This window comes from Nicotiana tabacum, chromosome 19 (assembly GCF_000715075.1).
Source record: "Nicotiana tabacum cultivar K326 chromosome 19, ASM71507v2, whole genome shotgun sequence".
NCBI lineage: Eukaryota > Viridiplantae > Streptophyta > Magnoliopsida > Solanales > Solanaceae > Nicotiana > Nicotiana tabacum.
In genome coordinates, this window is record NC_134098.1 from 71281415 (window position 1) to 71298550 (window position 17136).

Below are 17136 nucleotides of genomic sequence, written 5' to 3' on the forward strand. Positions count from 1 at the left end.
TTTGAGCTTTAAAAACAAAAAGTTGGACAGAGATTTTGAGGACGGAGGGAGTAGCATCAGACCAAAAACAAAGATAATTATAAGTATGTTTGGACATGTACTTTACTGAAAAGATATTGCAGTATTGTGAGTGAAGGAAAAATAAAATTCGGAAAACTTGAATTTTTTCTGAAAAACTCAGTTTCTAAAAATCATAAAAAAACATAAAAAATTTTATGGACAAACACGTTTTTGAAAAAGATTTTCGGAAAAAAGAAAAAAAATTTACGAACAAACGGGTAAAAAATGGTTAGAACGATATGGCGATAAACGAGGCATGACGTAACAAATTTACTCTATATATTTTCTCTTTTTCTTTCCCCTTCTCCTTTATTTACCTGCTAATTCTTTCAAACTAATTTCTTTTGAAGAAAATGACAATTCAAGCAGGATGCTTATCAAACAAGAACACAGGCACACAGCGATACAAGATTATAAAGAAGCCATAAATTCATAGTTAAGTACAACATGTTCAAGCAGCATACATATATCTCATCAAACAGCATACAAAAGCTTCAAGTACTAATAATGTACTTTCACCACCAGTACTACCATCAATTCCCATCACTTTCTATGTATCTTTTTCACAATTCTTACCACTAACATGTCTCAAAAACAAACCAAACTCCATTTTGAAATGTTTGTACATGGTGATGATATGCATTAATACACATCCAAAAGCTCCTAAAAATAGCACAAATACACTTAAAAGAAAGTGAAATGCAACCATCTAATCCAAATCTGATGAAGAGGGTGATTCTGAGTAGATTGATTCTTCATCATATTCATCTCCTCTACTATCAATATCAGAAGATTCAGCATGCCCATCCTCATATTCATGGATCCAAGGGCTCCGAAAATCTACAAGCTTTTCACATCTTTCCTCAAGATTACCCTTCAGCTCCACATTCCAACACCCTTGGATTTCAAGGTGAGTTAGTGCTTTACACTGGGTGAGAATAGCATCAAGGCCATTGTCACTCAATCGGTTGAATGCGAGGTCAAGGCGCTGGAGACCACTCATGTTTTCTGCTATAATCAGCGCCTTGTGATCGTTGACATGGGAAGCTTCAAATTTAGTGGGCAGCTCCCACGGAGGCATGTTTCTTCTGAGATGAGTCAAGGACTTGCATTGTAATCCAAAAGCTTTGAGACCCTTCTCAGTGATATTTAAACAGTAGCTAATGTCTAAGAAGGTTAGATTAACCAAGGACCCTGCATGCTTTTCCACCACCTGGTCAGTGATTTCACTCATAGGGATTTGCAGTATCTTGAGACATCTTCCACTGCAAAAACATATTGGTATATTCTCTATAAAGTGAAATTGGAAGACAATAACCTTCAATCTGAAGATAAAAACTTCCGCCTTCGAGTTTCACCGGAAAATCACACTGTGAACTTGTAGGCCATCCAATTACATAACTGAGTGAAGTGCAGATGATAATGAAGGGTAGAACTTTTTTTTTTGTAAGGTAAGTAATTCATTATTAATATAAGCAAACTTGATCAGCACTAAGATGGTGCAGATCAGTACAATAGTTCCCTGTGCAAAAGAACTCAATCAGCCAAAAACTTTATTGCATACGGTTGAAATAGATTTCGGCCTTCGTATGATTGATCGAGTTCGAAACATAATCGTTCGAATTAAGACTTCGAGATGGGTTCCGAAGATGGTACAAACAAGCTTCGAGTCCGCGGGGCCGATCAATGTCGAGCTCGATATTATTATCAAGCTCGAATCCAAATCGAACTATGATGCAAAGTAAAGTTGTCGAGCTTATGATCCAGAGACCGGCCAACATTGACCCCGAATCAATTCAAGGGTCCGAGTCAAAATCGAGCTCAAGCCATGATTGAAAGCTCGAGTCAAGACCGAAAAACTCGAGTCAATATCGAGCTCATAGACAAGAGCCGTTGCAATCCCACTAGAGGAGAGAATCTTGTCAGGAATTATGGGAAAGCTGATTTATCATGTCCCTCTACTATAAAGGGGATGATTATCATTTCTGTAGAGGCAAATTTTTGCTAACATTGTAATTCAAGCACCATATTCTACTATAGTGAAGAGTTGTTCTTTCAAGCTTCTTAATTTAATTCCACTTGTTTAGTCCTAAAATTCATCTTCTTTACAACCTTGTCTATTTTTGCATTTTTCGCAACCCATACTTGATATTTCCATTTATCCTTGCGATTTGTATTAAGTTGCACCACGTATCCTTAGAACTGCGTACAAATTCAACTCTATCCGTTTTTCGGGTAAACAGTTTGGCGCCCACCGTAGGGCTAAGGATAACAGTGGTTATTTGATACGAATCTGCAAAAACACACCGTTGTGTTTTGCACTTGTTTCCGAAAATATCTTGGATTTCGGATTAGCAACGACTAACTACCAGTCAAATGGCCACACCGATTGACAACGAAGCCGGTCTCCAAGATGAGAACAATAACTTGACACCCAGTACCGAAAGACCACTTGTCAATGCCGTTGGAGCCCGAATCGGAACACCGATAGATATCAATTCGCATGTGGCCATTGAGGCGAACTTACATTCTGAACCCGAAAATAGCATTCATGGTGGCACTCGGTCTGCAGCTCGAGATACCCACAACGTCGAGGAAAACAGCGTCAGCTTGCGTATGATTTTCGAAATGTTGCAAGCTCAACAGGCAGCAATAGCTCAGTTGCAGAGCCAAACCCAACTACAAAGCAGGCCGGAGCCCAATCCACCTCAAGAAATCACCCACAGAACGGAGCCAGCCATAGTGAAGTCAAATGAGCAAGAATCGGGGACTACTCCCGAAATTGCTAAATTGCTCGAGGAACTCACAAAGCGAGTCGAAGCTAACGATAAAAAAGTAGAAACATATAACTCCAGGGTCGATCAGATCCCGGGAGCTCCACCAATGATAAAATGGTTGGATTCAAAAAAATTCGTGCAAAAACCTTTTTCCTCGAGCGCAGTCCCAAAACCGATCCCAACGAGCACGTCACTTCTTACTCAAGTGCCATCAAGGGCAATGATTTACAAGACGATGAAATCGAATCTGTGTTGTTAAAAAAATTCGGAGAGACCCTCTCGAAGGGAGCGATGATTTGGTACCACAACCTACCACCAAATTCCATCGACTCGTTCGCCATGTTAGCAGATTCTTTTGTGAAAGCACATGCCAGCGCCATAAAAGTCGCAACAAGGAAATCGGACCTCTTCAAGGTAAAACAAAAAGATAACGAGATGCTGAGGGAGTTCGTATCTCGTTTTCAAATGGAACGAATGGATCTGCCGCCAGTCACAAACGATTGGGCTGTTCAGGCTTTCACTCAAGGTTTGAACGAACGAAGTTCGACGGTTTCACGGCGGTTAAAGCATAACCTGATCGAATACCCAGCCATCACGTAGGCCGACGTGCACAATCGGTACCAATCAAAAATTAGGGTCAAAGATGATCAATTGGGGTCTGAACCCGCTGTTAGAAGGGATATTAATCGAGAACAAGGTCCGATCGGGGATCGATACCGACCGTACAACGAAAACCGCAGAGTCAGTGAATCGAGACATAACCCCGGGCAAAATAACAACAGAAGTGATCGAGGTCAAATGTCCCGGGGGCTGATGAACAGAAGTAGGTTCGATAGGCCTGCCGGATCTAAGGAAGCGCCTCGGTAATCGGAATATAACTTCAGCATTGATGCATCCGCCATCGTGTCGGCTATCGGACGCATCAAAGACACTAAATGGCCTCGACCCATGCAGACCGATCCTGCCCAGAAGAATCCCAATCAAATGTGCGAATATCATGGCACCCATGGCCACGGAACGGAAGATTGCAGGCAACTAAGAGAGGAAGTAGCCCGGTTATTCAACAAAGGGCACCTTCGAGAATTTTTAAGCGATAGGGCGAAGAACCATTTTAAAAACAGGGATTTCGGCAAGCAAAACGAATAAGAAGAACCACATCACGTCATTCACATGATCATCGACGGCGCCGATACCCCTCAGGGACCGGTGCTTAAACGCACTAAGACATCGATTGTGAGGGAAAAGCGATCTCGAACTCAAGATTACACACCCATAGGAACTTTGTCCTTCGATGATGAAGATGCAGAAGGAGTCATACAACCTCATAACGATGCATTGATAAATATCCGTACTCATGAATAAAACTAAAGTTAAGCGTGTGTTGATTGATCCAGGTAGTTCGGCCAACATCATCAGATTGAAGGTCGTAGAATAGCTCGGCCTGCAGGACCAGATCGTACCCGCAACCCTGGTTCTAAACGGATTTAATATGGGATGTGAAACCACAAAGGCGAGATAGTTCTACCGATAAACGTGGCCGGAACCATCCTAGAAACGAAGTTCCACGTGATCGAAGGCGACATGAGATACAACGCCCTTTTCGGAAGACCATGGATCCACAACATAAGAGCTGTACCTTCGACCCTACACCAGGTCCTTAAATTTCCAACATCGGGAGGAGTCAAAACAGTGTACGGAGAACAACCAGCCGCAAGAGAAATGTTCGCCGTCGAGGAAGCGAAACCAATATCCTCGCCTTCGCCAGTAAAGGGATCGGGCTCAGAAGAGGAACGAGATACCAAATAGCAATCACAGACATCGGCTTTGACCCTACCAGATAACCAGAAGATCGAAGAAGATGATGATCAGAGGATCCCTCGATACTTCGTGATTCCCGATGATTCCGACGCTACCAAATCAACGATTGAGGAATTGGAGCAAGTCACACTAATCGAACACTGGCCCGAACGGAAGGTATACCTGGGAACGGGGTTGAGCTCCGAACTCGGGAAGAAACTTGTTAAATTTCTTATCGATAATATTGATTGCTTTGCCTGGTCCCATTTAGACATAACAGGGATCCCACCGGACATAACGACGCATCGGCTAAGCTTGGACCCTAAGGTCAGACCGGTGAAGCAAAAGAGAAGACCCTAGTCCAAGGTAAAGCACGCATTCATAAAGGACGAGGTAACCAAACTTCTCAAGATAGGGTCCATTCGGGAGGTAAAATATCCCGAATGGTTAGCCAATGTAGTTGTAGTGCCTAAAAAAGAGAACAAACTTAGAATGTGTGTGGATTATAAAGATTTGAACAAAACAAGCCCCAAAGATTCCTTTCCGCTGCCCAACATCGATCGCATGATCGATGCCACGGCCGACCACGAGATACTCACTTTTCTCGATGCCTATTCCGGGTATAATCAAATCCAGATGAACCCGGAAGACCAGGAAAATACTTCGTTTGTCACCAAATATGGAACATATTGTTATAATGTGATGCCCTTCGGGCTAAAAAATGCAGGAGCTACCTACCAACGCCTAGTAAATAAAATGTTCGAAGAACAAATAGGTAAATCAATGTAAGTTTATATTGATGACATGCTAGTTAAGTCCTTGTGCGTAGAGGACCATTTGACCCATTTGCAGGAAACGTTCGAGATTTTGAGGAAATACAACATGAAGCTCAACCCCGAGAAATGTGCTTTCGGGGTCGGTTCGGGCAAATTTCTTGGCTTCATGGTGTCAAATCGGGGAATCGAGATTAACCCCGATAAAATCAAGGCCATCGAAGACATCACCATCGTGGACAGCGCGAAGGTTGTACAGAGGCTAACGGGACGGATTGCAGCCTTAGGCCGATTCATTTCGAGATCATCAGATCGAAGTCACAAATTTCTCTCTACTAAAAAAAAGAACAATTTCACTTGGATCCCGGAATGCCAACAGGCACTAGAGGAACTAAAACGATATCTATCGAGCCCACCACTACTTCATACTCCAAAAACAGACAAAAAACTCTGCTTGTACTTGGCAGTATCAAAAATCGCAGTAAGCGGTGTCCTAGTTCAAGAAGATCAAAGTACGCAATTTTTCGTTTATTATATAAGTCGGACCTTAGGAGAAGCAGAAACTAGATATCTGCACCTAGAAAAATTGGCACTTGCACTGATAAGCGCCTCTAGAAAGTTAAGACCGTACTTTCAATGTCACCCCAAATGCGTATTAACCACTTACCCGCTCCGTAATATTTTGCACAAGCCCGAACTATCAGGCCGATTGGCCAAATGGGCCGTCGAACTCAGTGGGCACGATATCAAATATCAACCCCGTACGACCATCAAGTCTCAAATTTTAGCAGACTTCGTGGCCGATTTCACGCCAACCCTCGTACCCGAAGTCGAAAAAGAACTCTCGTTGAAATCGGGTACGTCATTGGGGGTACGAACCCTTTTTACGGACGGGGCTTCGAACATGAAGGGGTCCGGGCTAGGCATAGTTTTAAAGCCACCCACGGGTGACACTATTAGGCAATTTATCAAAACTACCAGGTTGACTAACAACGAGGCCAAGTATGAGGCCATGATTGCAGGTCTCGAGCTAGCTAAAAGCTTGGGGGCAGAAGTCATTGAAGCCAAGTGTGACTCTTTGCTGGTGGTAAATCAAGTAAACAAAACCTTCAAAGTTCGAGATGATAGAATGCAAAGGTATTTGGACAAACTGCAGGTCACTTTGCACCATTTCAAAGAATGGACTTTACAGCATGTTCCACGAGAGCAAAACAATGAGGCCGATATACTTGCAAATTTGGGGTCATCGGTCGAGGAAGGCGAGATAAGCTCGGGGACTGTTGTTCAACTCTCGAGATCCGTGATCGAAGAAGGTCATGCCGAAATAAATTCTACAAGCTTAACCTGGGATTGGAGGAATAAGTATATTGAATACTTAAAGAACGTAAAGCTCCCATCGGACCCTAAAGATTCAAGGGCCCTATGAACCAAAGCTGCTCGATTCACGTTAGCTTCAGATGGAACGCTATACCGAAGGACATTCGATGGACCATTGACAGTATGCTTAGGTTCAGGAGATACCGATTACATCCTACGTGAGGTGCACGAGGGCACTTGTGGGAATCACTCCGGTGCCGATTCATTAGTCCGAAAAATAATCAGGGCAGGGTATTATTGGATCGATATAGGCAAAGATGTAAAGGAGTTTGTTCGAAAATGTGACAAATGTCAAAGGTTTGCACCAATGATCCATCGACCCGGAGAGCAACTTCACTCAGTCTTATCCCCATAGCCATTCATGAAATGGGGAATGGATATCGTCGGCCCTTTACTATCGACCCCAGATAAAGCTAAATTCATTTTATTTATGACTGATTATTTCTCTAAATGGGTTGAAGCACAGGCGTTCGAGAAAGTAAGAAAGAAAGAGGTTATAGACTTTATCTGGGATCATATCGTATGTCGATTCGGGATACCCGCCGAAATAGTGTGTGACAATGGGAAACAATTTATCGGCAGCAAAGTGACGAAATTCTTCGAAGACCACAAAATAAGAAGGATATTATCAACACCATATCACCCCAGTGGGAACAGACAGGCTGAATCAACGAACAAAACTATCATTCAAAACCTAAAGAAAAGGTTGAACGACGCTAAAGGAAAATGGAGAGAAATCCTACCCGAAGTCCTTTGGGCATATCGAACAACATCAAAATCTAGTACGGGGGCAACCCCGTTCTCCTTAGTATATGGCTCCGAAGCCTTGATACCAGTCGAAGTCGGCGAACCCAGTGCCAGATTTCGATATGCAACAGAAGAATCAAATAACGAGGCTATGAACACTAGCCTCGAATTATCGGACGAAAAACGAGAAGTTGCTCTCGTCCAATTGGCCGCCCAAAAGCAACGAATCGAAAGATACTATAATCTAAGAACCAAGCTCCGCCATTTTAAGCCCAGGGACTTAGTGCTAAGGAAAGTCACCCTCAATACCCCAAATCCAAACGAAGAAAAACTAGGACCGAACTGGGAAGGACCATATCAGGTTCTCGAAAACGTCGGAAAGGGATCATACAAGCCCGGCATTATAAATGGCAAACAACTATCAAGCAATTGGAATGTGTCACATCTAAAACGATACTACTGCTAAGGTACGACCCTCCCATATTCGTTTACATTTCAAAACTAACCCCTGCAGAAGTCCGATCAGGAGCTAAGATGGATCCTTCAATACGAAGCCTTAGGTCGGAAAGCATGCGTTGCACTCCTTTTCCCTTAGACCGGTTTTATCCCAAATGGGTTTTTCGGCAAGGTTTTTAATGAGGCAACTATTGATTGTGCTAACTTAGAACAATTCAACAGTATCCGAGGCCTCTTTACAATCGACCTCGAATACTGGGGGGCATTACCCCTCAAACATATCAAGCTCGATGCAAGAAAGTTACTTCATAAACAACATGGTTCCGATAGGAAAAATTGTAAGAGCCAAATGGTCAAAACGAACCATGCTCATGTAGTTGGCCCGAGCTCTGACACAAAACATGAACACATGTATAATGACTTACAAAGAAAACTTTCTTCTTTACCCACATCTTATATCCAAGAAAAATTTCCTCTATTTCGAGATTTATTATGCAAACAGGCTTGAGGGCCGACCACTACCCCTTGAATCGGGGACTGCCAACCGAAAATCAACGAAGCCCAAGGGCTACACTGACTCGAGTTCGAGCAAGCCCTCGCTCGACTACTAAGCCTACGGGCTACTCTTATCTTAAGTTCGAGAAATCACTCACTCTACCATTTAGCTTACGGGCTACATTACTTCGAGTTCGAAATCACTCACTCGACCATTAAGCCTATGGGCTACATTACTTCGAGTTCGAGCAAGCATTCACTCGACTATTATACCTACGGGCTACATTATTTCGAGTTCGAATCATTCACTCGACTACTAAGCTTACGGGCTACTTTTATTTCGAGTTCGAGCAAGCACTCACTCTACCATTTAGCCTACGGGCTACATTACTTCGAGTTCGAAATCACTCACTCGACTATTAAGCCTACGTGCTACATTACTCCGAGTTCGAGCAAGCACTCACTCGACTATTATACCTACGGGCTACATTATTTCGAGTTCGAATCATTCACTCGACTACTAAGCTTACGGGCTACTTTTATTTCGAGTTCGAGCAAGCACTCACTCGACCATTACACCTACAGGATACATTATTTCGAGTTCGAATCATTCACTCGACTACTAAGCCTACGGGCTACTTTTATTTCGAGTTCGAGCAAGCACTCACTCGACCATTACGCCTAAGGGCTACATTATTTCAAGTTCGAATCATTCACTCGACTACTAAGCCTACTGGCTACTTTTATTTCGAGTTCGAGCAAGCACTCACTCGACTATTACGCCTACGGGCTATATTATTTCGAGTTCGAATTATTCACTCGACTACTAAGCCTACGGGTTATTTTTATTTCGAGTTCGAGCAAGCACTCTCTCGACCATTACGCCTACGGGCTATATTTCTTCGAGCTCGAATCACTGACTCAACTAATAAGCCTAAGGGCTACATCGCTTCAAGTTTGAGTAAGCGCTCGCTCGGTTATGGAGGCTACGAAGTCCAAATTTGATTAAGTTGTTTAAATCCTTGTGAAAATATTCATAAGGCGTGAATAAAGTCTTCACAAGACATGAAACAAAACAGAAGCAAGTCGGCAAAAAAAAAGGGATATTTTTATATACAAAGTTGTTTACATGATTGATTACAACGTAAAAATTAAGGACTAAGCTTCCCGGTCATCCCCAGGAGCGGTCTCTTCTCTATCGGGCTCCCCCTTCCCCCTCCCCCCGTTCTCGGATCCGCTCTTACTCCCATCGTCATCATCATTGTCATCATCATCGTCATCGGAAACCAAGGCTTCAGCATCAGCTTCGAGTTCTTTGGCCCTTTTTATCTCTTCAGCGAAGTCGAAACCTCGAGCATGGATCTCCTCGAGGGTCTCCCTTCGAGATCGGCACTTAGCCAGTTTAGCGACCCAATGTGCTCGAGTATCGGCGGTCTCGGCTGCCTCTCTTGCTTGGACCTGGGCAGCTTCAGCATTGGCCCGATAGACGGCTACGAGTGCATCCGCATCGGCCTTTGCCTTTTCGGCGTCAGATTCGGCGTTGGCAAGTACAAAGGCCAACCGAGCCTCGAGCTCCTCTATTCCTCTTGCTTGGACCGAGTTTTTCTCCTTCATTTTTTGAAGTTGGTTTTCGGCCGATGACAATTGGGCTCGAGCAGTTTCTTTCTCTGCAGCAAAACGGTCCATTCCTTCTTTCCACTTCAAAGACTCCGCTCTTATCGCATCAACTTCTTCACAGAGTTTTCCGATCATCTCGATTTTTTGCTGCAGCTGTGAGACCGAAAGATTAGCCATCGTTCCGGTATCAAGCCCATAGGCTTTTAAAAGCATTATTACTTGCTCGGATAGATCGATCTGATCTTGGTGAGCCCTGGCCAACTCAGCTTGGAGGTCTTTTATTTCCTCTCCCCTTTGGCCCAAAAGGAACTTTAAGGAGTTCCTCTCCTCCGTAACCCATTGAAGCTCGGCCTCGTATCGACGCAGCTCGGTTAGACCGAGAACATGATTCTCGATGAACTGTCGCGGCCTGCAAAGAAACAAGAAACGAAGTCAGAAAAGAAAAGCAAACTGAAAGGTAATGCCATATGATTTAAGGCCTACCTGATTCAAAGCCTGCTGCACTCCGTGAAAAAGATCTGAAGCGTCACTTGTACCGGCAGTGTCTTCGACGCCGATGAACAGGTCACGAAAAGGATCCTCTCCATCATGAGGCCTATCTAATTCGAGAGCCCCCAAAGCTTGGGCTTCCCGAATCGCCCCTGCGGAAAAAACAGGGAAGGTGGGCGAGCCTTCGATTGCTACTACCCCAAATGAGTTATATGGGGCATTCTCTTCGGTTCGAAAAGATTCGGGAAGAGCCCCTTCAGACATATCCCCCATCTGTCGGCTTCGATGGGGAACATCTTCAATCTCCAACAACTCGGGGACTCTACCCGAATCTCTCTCCGATATATCCTCAGTTCGAGGCAGAGCCTTATGAACCACCATCGATCCAGCAGCCTGTGGAGCATCGGTGGTCTTCTATGTTCGGGCCGCAAGAGCAGACCCATCGTTCTCTTCTTCTTCCTCTTCTTCATCCCTCAGACGCATAACTGATTCTACGGTCAAAGGAATGGTATTCTTGTTCGGCTTACGAGCCGTCCTCTTCTTTGGTTTTTGATCTTCGAGGACAGGGGCTCTTTTCCTCTTATTATCTTTCACCGGCTTTGGGACAGAGGCCAAAGCCTCTTCCTCGACAGACGAAGGCCTCAAAACTGCATCCTTGCCCACACCTGCATACGGAAAATTTTATTGCAGTATGTGAAAAACATCTTATTCGAATTACCAAAAGATACGAGAGAGGTGCTCACCGTAATTTTTGGCCTCCCATCGGCCCTTTGACAAGTCGCGCCATGAGCGCTCGGCATATGAGGAGGTCGGAAACCAGATCACGTACCAAGTTCTTGAGATCGGGCACTGCGCCGGGCATCCAGGGAACCGCTGCATCACAAAAGGGGAATATTGGTGAGAAAATAAATGAAAGAACAAAATAATAGGAGATAACAGCAGAATTACACTTACGCTTCATGTTCCACTCCTCGGGAAAAGGCATCTTTTCGGTCGGAATCAGGTCCGAAGTCCTCACTCAAACGAACCGGCCCATCCAGCCTCGATCCTTATCCTCATCTATACTCGAGAACAAAGCCTTGGTAGCTCGACGTTGGAGTTTTACTAACCCTCCTCGAAAAAGGCGAAGACGGTATAATCGGACAAGATGATCGAGGGTGAAAGGCATTCCCTCGATTTTACTCACAAAATATCGAATCAAAATAACGATTCGCCAAAAGGAAGGATGTATCTAACCTAGGGTTATTAAGTATTTATGACAAAAATCTATGATAGCAGGGTCGAGGAGGCCTAACGTGAAAGGGTAAGTATACACGCTTAAAATCTCACGTGAGTAGTAATATCCTCTTCAGAAGACGGCACTACCACCTCTTTGTTCTCCCAGTTACAATATCTTTTTATCCGCTCGATGTGCTCCCGGTTTATCGAACAAATATATCTCGATACGGGCTCACATCGGCCAGGAACCGGCGAACCTTTATCAAGTTTGAAATCGGAGGTAAGAACACACACCGCCAGAACGCACTCCTCAGGACGAGGATCCACCGGTGTTTTATCGGCGGCGAATTGGGAAGAAGAAGCTTTTTCTTTTTGGGGGACGGTTTTGGACGTCTTCACCATTTTGGATTTAAAGAGGTGACAAAAATTTGGTAATTTGGAAGAAGAATTTTGCAAAGAGGAATCATAGATTTCCGCATAAACTCAGAGAATACAAAAAAGAAATTGGGAAATTTGGAAGGTTGAAGATGTAAAAGTGATAAATGATTAAAGGAAGGGTTATTTATAGGTTTAAGCAATAGCGGTTCAGTATCAGCGGTGGCCGACCACCGTCTGACATGCATTAAATACCTTGAAAGACTAAATCGACGGAACAGCTGTCACGTGCGTCATGGTCGAGCCCAATGTAAATGTCAGCTTATTATCCGATCGAGCCGTTGAAAAATCATATCGTTTCTCACCACATTCTTCCTGAGAAACGAGGGGACTATCTGTATACGGTCGAAATAGATTTCGGCCTTCGTATGATTGATCGAGTTCGAAACATAATCGATCGAAGTAAGACTTCGAGATGGGTTCCGAAGATGGTACGAACAAGCTTCGAGTCCGCGGGGCCGATCAATGTTGAGCTCGATATTATTATCAAGCTCGAATCCAAATCGAACTATGATGCAAAGTAAAGTTGTCGAGCTTATGATCCAGAGACCGACCAACATTGATCCCGAATCAATTCAAGGGTCCGAGTCAGAATCGAGCTCAAGCCATGATCGAAAGCTCGAGTCAAGACCGAAAAACTCGAGTCAATATCGAGCTCATAGACAAGAGCCGTTGCAATCCCACTAGAGGAGAGAATCTTGTCAGGAATTGTGGGAAAACTGATTTATCATGAGTTTCCCACTACGTATTTTTTTTATATCTAAAGTAAGGTCCCTCTACTATAAATGGGATGGTTATCATTTCTGTAGAGGCAAGTTTTTGCTAACATTGTAATTCAAGCATCATATTCTCCTATAGTGAAGAGTTGTTCTTTCAAGCTTTTTAATTTGATTCCACTTGTTTAGTCCTAAAATTCATCTTCTTAACAACCTTGTCTATTTTTGCATTTTTCGCAACCCATACTTGATATTTTCATTTATCCTTGCGATTTATATTGAGTTGCACCACGTATCCTCAGAACTACGTACAAATTCAACTCTATCCGTTTTTCGGGTAAACATTTGTCAAGTCTAGCATATCATCTTCACAACTAACAGGGATTCTATATTTCATCATATGTACATTGGCGGCTTTCCCCTCAACATTTTCGATTCCTTTCTGTCCAACTGACCCAGCATATGCAAAAGCAAGGATCGTTTTCCTAGATTCCTCAGTTATTACATAAAGAACAGCTCTAACAGTGCCAGGCATTACCCATTTCACTCAAAAGAAACAGCAAAAATATATCCCAAAGCTTCCCTGTAATTGAGCAACGTAAAATAAATGCATGGAGTCTTCAGCTTCCTGTTCGAAGAAAAAACAGATGCTGCAAATTTGAAAACCTCTTCTTTGCAGATTCGAATGCATTAACAAGCATCATGAGCTATGACCCAGCAAAAACAATGACGCCTTGCATGGAGCTTTTGAGCCCCATATAATCTTCCATGGACACTGTTGAAAGCCGGAAACCCCTTTAGATACTTTTTGAAAGCATGACCCCAGGGGCGGCCCAACCTCATCGGAGGCCTAAAGCAAAATCTTAATAAGAGGCCTTAAAATATGGTTTACTATCTATCAGGGGCGGTCTAACCTCATCGGAGACCTAAAGCAAAATTCGTTTTTAAAAAAGTTAGACAAGTGAGGATGTGGAATTAAAAAAATGAGAACTTAGTTTTATAAAATACAGAAAATGAAATGAATTTAACGTTGATTGCATCACAGGTGAAATAGGAGAACCAGAAAACATAAATGATTCCTTTTTTTAGTAAGTCCCTTTCTATATTTGGTAACAATTCAACTTTAGATTTTTCTTTTTACCATTAATGAGATGATTTCTAGCCCAAAAACTTCTATGATTTATTTAAGATTACAAGTTTCAAAAGCCTTCCTTTATTTCATAAAATCCATGTCCAGGCAAACACTTTCATATAAATTGGGACAGAGAAAGTATAATTTATATAAGGAAAATAAATAATAAGTTAGATTATTAGATATAGTTACATGACCAACTAATGAATAGAGAAATATAATTAAGTAAAAAAGTAAAATAAGATTGACAGAAAACTATTTTAGTTATATTAATTAGAGGAAGAAATCGAGTTATTAAAAATTAATATGACAATAAAAAAATAAATTTATCAATAATAAAAGATAATTATATAAATAATATACTACTATATATAGAGAAATACTAGTAATTTTGGGGCCCTTAAATATTTGGGGCCTAAAGGAAGTGTTGGGCCGCCTCTGGGTGACCCGACAAAAAAGACACCTTTCCCAGCGTACTACCAAGCAAAAGAGTCCTCCCCATCGGGTGTGAGCTTTTTAACCCTGTTCCACTTCCTTCAACAGTTTCGCAACGCTTCCAATTTCCAAATCAAAGCAATTAAAGCTTAAATTCCATCCATTACCAGATTTACATCGCAGAATAACGGCTTCTTTATTTATAGCTATGTTGCTCGACTCTCCAAAAATATCTCTGGGAACGTGTCGGATCCTCCAAAAGTAGTGTATTTTTGGAGGATCCGAAAAGGTGCGGCAACATTTTGGAGCACAACATAGATATATCTACTCTTTAGAGTGTGTCCATTTTGGAGCACAACATAGATATATCTACTCTTTAGAGTGTGTCCAATATTCATGCCAAAATTTAATTTCCCCCCCCCCCTACCATTTTAGAAAGGTCTGTCCAATGATGCCTTATGCACTTCCAGACTCCAACACCTGAATTTGTGCACCAGAGTGCCATCTCCCCATACTTTTCTTGAACCAAACTCTCTTGTGAGTCCAAATTGACTAAACAACACTTATAACATGATTGGATGGCTTATAGTTACCCTAACCTATGAAAATCTTCACAAGAGAGTTTTATAGTAGTTCTATCGGTGTTGAGCTATTTTATCTCATTCTTGACAGTTGAAATATCAAAAAAAAAATGTCATTTTCATGTTTTGTTTTCTTTATCCTTTAAAATGAAATTGGAAATAAAAGCACAATGTTTCATCTAGAACACATATTGTTGGAATAATCTAACGGCACAGCTGGACTAGAAAGCTTTCGAGCTAAACCACAAAAAAGGAGGAATCTTTATATGTTCTCTGTTATATATGGGGCCATTTCTATACTGGAGGTCGTTAAATTTAAGGGAAAAAATTGCTAACGGAAATTGCATGAATACCCCAAAGTAAAACGGAGCTTAAAATTAAGGGGTAAATTTGGACCTTTTCCCAAAACCCATGAACCATACCTTAAAGAATCTCTAGACAAAACAGCAAGAAGAACAATACCAGTTAGCAGCGAAGGAGAAGCCAACATTGCCGAGACGGTAAGTGGAGAGTCGCCGGAAAGTGAATCTGCTCCGGCGAATAATTTTCCGTACGAGAGGGTCAATGAGGTGGAAATTGTTAGCAATGCAGCATTTCCGGCACCAGTTTTCCAAGTCAATCTCCGCCCAGCAGTACGGCCCTGCCACCGCCTCCATCCAACTCCGGCAAACTAATGCTACCGTCCTCACCATCACCTCCGCCGGAACAATCCTTACGAATATCGAAGCTAATATCTCGGGGTTTAACTCATCCCACCTCCCTCCAACGACGTCGTTTTCGACTTTAACGCATGCCCTTTTGCTGCTCTCACCTTCCATGTGATGTGAGAAGCGAAGAAACGTAAGCTCTTTGCGTTTTCCGTTTTCCGTTTTCGGGGGCTTTGTGTTTTGCTGGACGACAGAGAGAGGGTTTAGATGAGTGACACGTGTCAAGACAACCTTAGATAGTAACTAATCTTACGGCTGATAAACATGTGTAATTTTGTAGTACTAAATTGCTGCTTCGTCTAGAATTTCAGTACTCAAGTACATAGTAGTTATAATGGTAAAAGCTGTATTTATATCAAATTAAATAATGTAATTGACAGTTAAAAATTAAAATGAAAAGAATACATATTACACAACTATTGTTAAATGGTAAATATATGTATGAAAGACACATATAACCAGACGCAAGTAAGTCTTATCAATGTTATCATAGTTATATACTATATCATACTTTTTAATCACGTAAAATCATGTATTTTTCAACATGGTTTGGTTTTTAATATAAATTTTTGAGTTACAAATACAATTTTGTGTTACTAATTAATACAGTTGTGATTCCAGTGTAAACTTCTGCATAACAGATATTTGTATAGATTCTATATGATTTTGTATTATTTTACAAATTGAAGTTATATATGGGTCAAAATGGCATGGCCTAGCCATTTTTACGGCTCGCTATCTAAAAATAGCCACCATCGCTAATGTAATCGATTTCTAGCCATTTTAACTTAAAATATTAGTAAATGACATAATTGCCCTTGAACTTTTTAACATCCTGTTTAGTTACTTTTTATTTTTTATCGCTCTTCTCTTTCTTTTTACAGCAGTGTACGGATTTCGCGTTCGTGAGAGTATTTTCTTCGAATTTAGTCTGGGTTAGGTCCATTTTTCTTCAAAATTATCTGGGTGAGTGTTGTTTTTACAACAATATGTTTGAATTTTTGTTGTTATTGTTGTTTCATTAGTTTTAAGTTTGATTTCCGTACTGTTAGCGTTTAAATATTTGTGGTATTTTAACATTTACGATTTTTTTCTCTGTTCAATAGTTCGTCTTATTTCTGATAATTTTGTCACTCTGTTATTAGTTTTATATTGTAATGTTGAATCGTTGCGTAATTTATTTTGATAAGTTGTTCAAATATTTTTCTAGTCTCTGTATATTAGGGTTAATTTTCAAGTATTTTTTTGCTTCAATTGCATTATAGATTTCTCGAGTTCTTGTTAAAACTTGAAATCCAGAACAATGTGCTGGACTTCATATTTA

At 41.7% G+C, this 17136-nt stretch overlaps 2 protein-coding genes across 4 annotated transcripts; both read right to left on the reverse strand.

Annotated features, from left to right (window-relative positions):
- Positions 1 to 477: 477 nt before the first annotated feature.
- On the reverse strand, positions 478 to 15996 carry LOC107803009 (F-box protein FBW2). Its single transcript, XM_016626605.2, has 2 exons — positions 15568 to 15996; positions 478 to 1325 (listed from the first exon to the last, which is right to left on the reverse strand). The coding sequence occupies exons 1-2, from the start codon at positions 15921 to 15923 to the stop codon at positions 770 to 772; spliced, it is 912 nt and encodes a 303-aa protein (XP_016482091.1). The 5' UTR covers positions 15924 to 15996; the 3' UTR covers positions 478 to 769.
- Positions 1438 to 13799, reverse strand: LOC107803010 (uncharacterized). Of its 3 annotated transcripts, none has more exons than XM_075237966.1 (4): positions 11543 to 13799; positions 11332 to 11461; positions 10583 to 11253; positions 1438 to 10508 (listed from the first exon to the last, which is right to left on the reverse strand). In XM_075237966.1, exon 4 carries the CDS (start codon positions 10310 to 10312, stop codon positions 9641 to 9643), a length of 672 nt encoding a protein of 223 aa, XP_075094067.1. In that variant the 5' UTR covers positions 10313 to 10508; positions 10583 to 11253; positions 11332 to 11461; positions 11543 to 13799; the 3' UTR covers positions 1438 to 9640. The 3 variants fall into 2 exon arrangements, with proteins under 3 accessions (XP_075094067.1, XP_016482092.1, XP_075094066.1); XM_075237965.1 differs by having other exon boundaries at positions 1438 to 11253.
- Positions 15997 to 17136: the final 1140 nt, after the last annotated feature.

Bases quoted from the DNA above. Each gene is read 5' to 3' on its own strand.
- LOC107803010 (XM_075237966.1), bottom strand. From the start codon at position 10,312: ATGCTTTTAAAAGCCTATGGGCTTGATACCGGAACGATGGCTAATCTT.
- LOC107803009 (XM_016626605.2), bottom strand. From the start codon at position 15,923: ATGGAAGGTGAGAGCAGCAAAAGGGCATGCGTTAAAGTCGAAAACGAC. The intron at 1,326-15,567 runs GTATTGTTCTTC...ATGTTTTTGCAG, and splicing joins TTCTCCTTCGCTGCTAACTG to TGGAAGATGTCTCAAGATAC.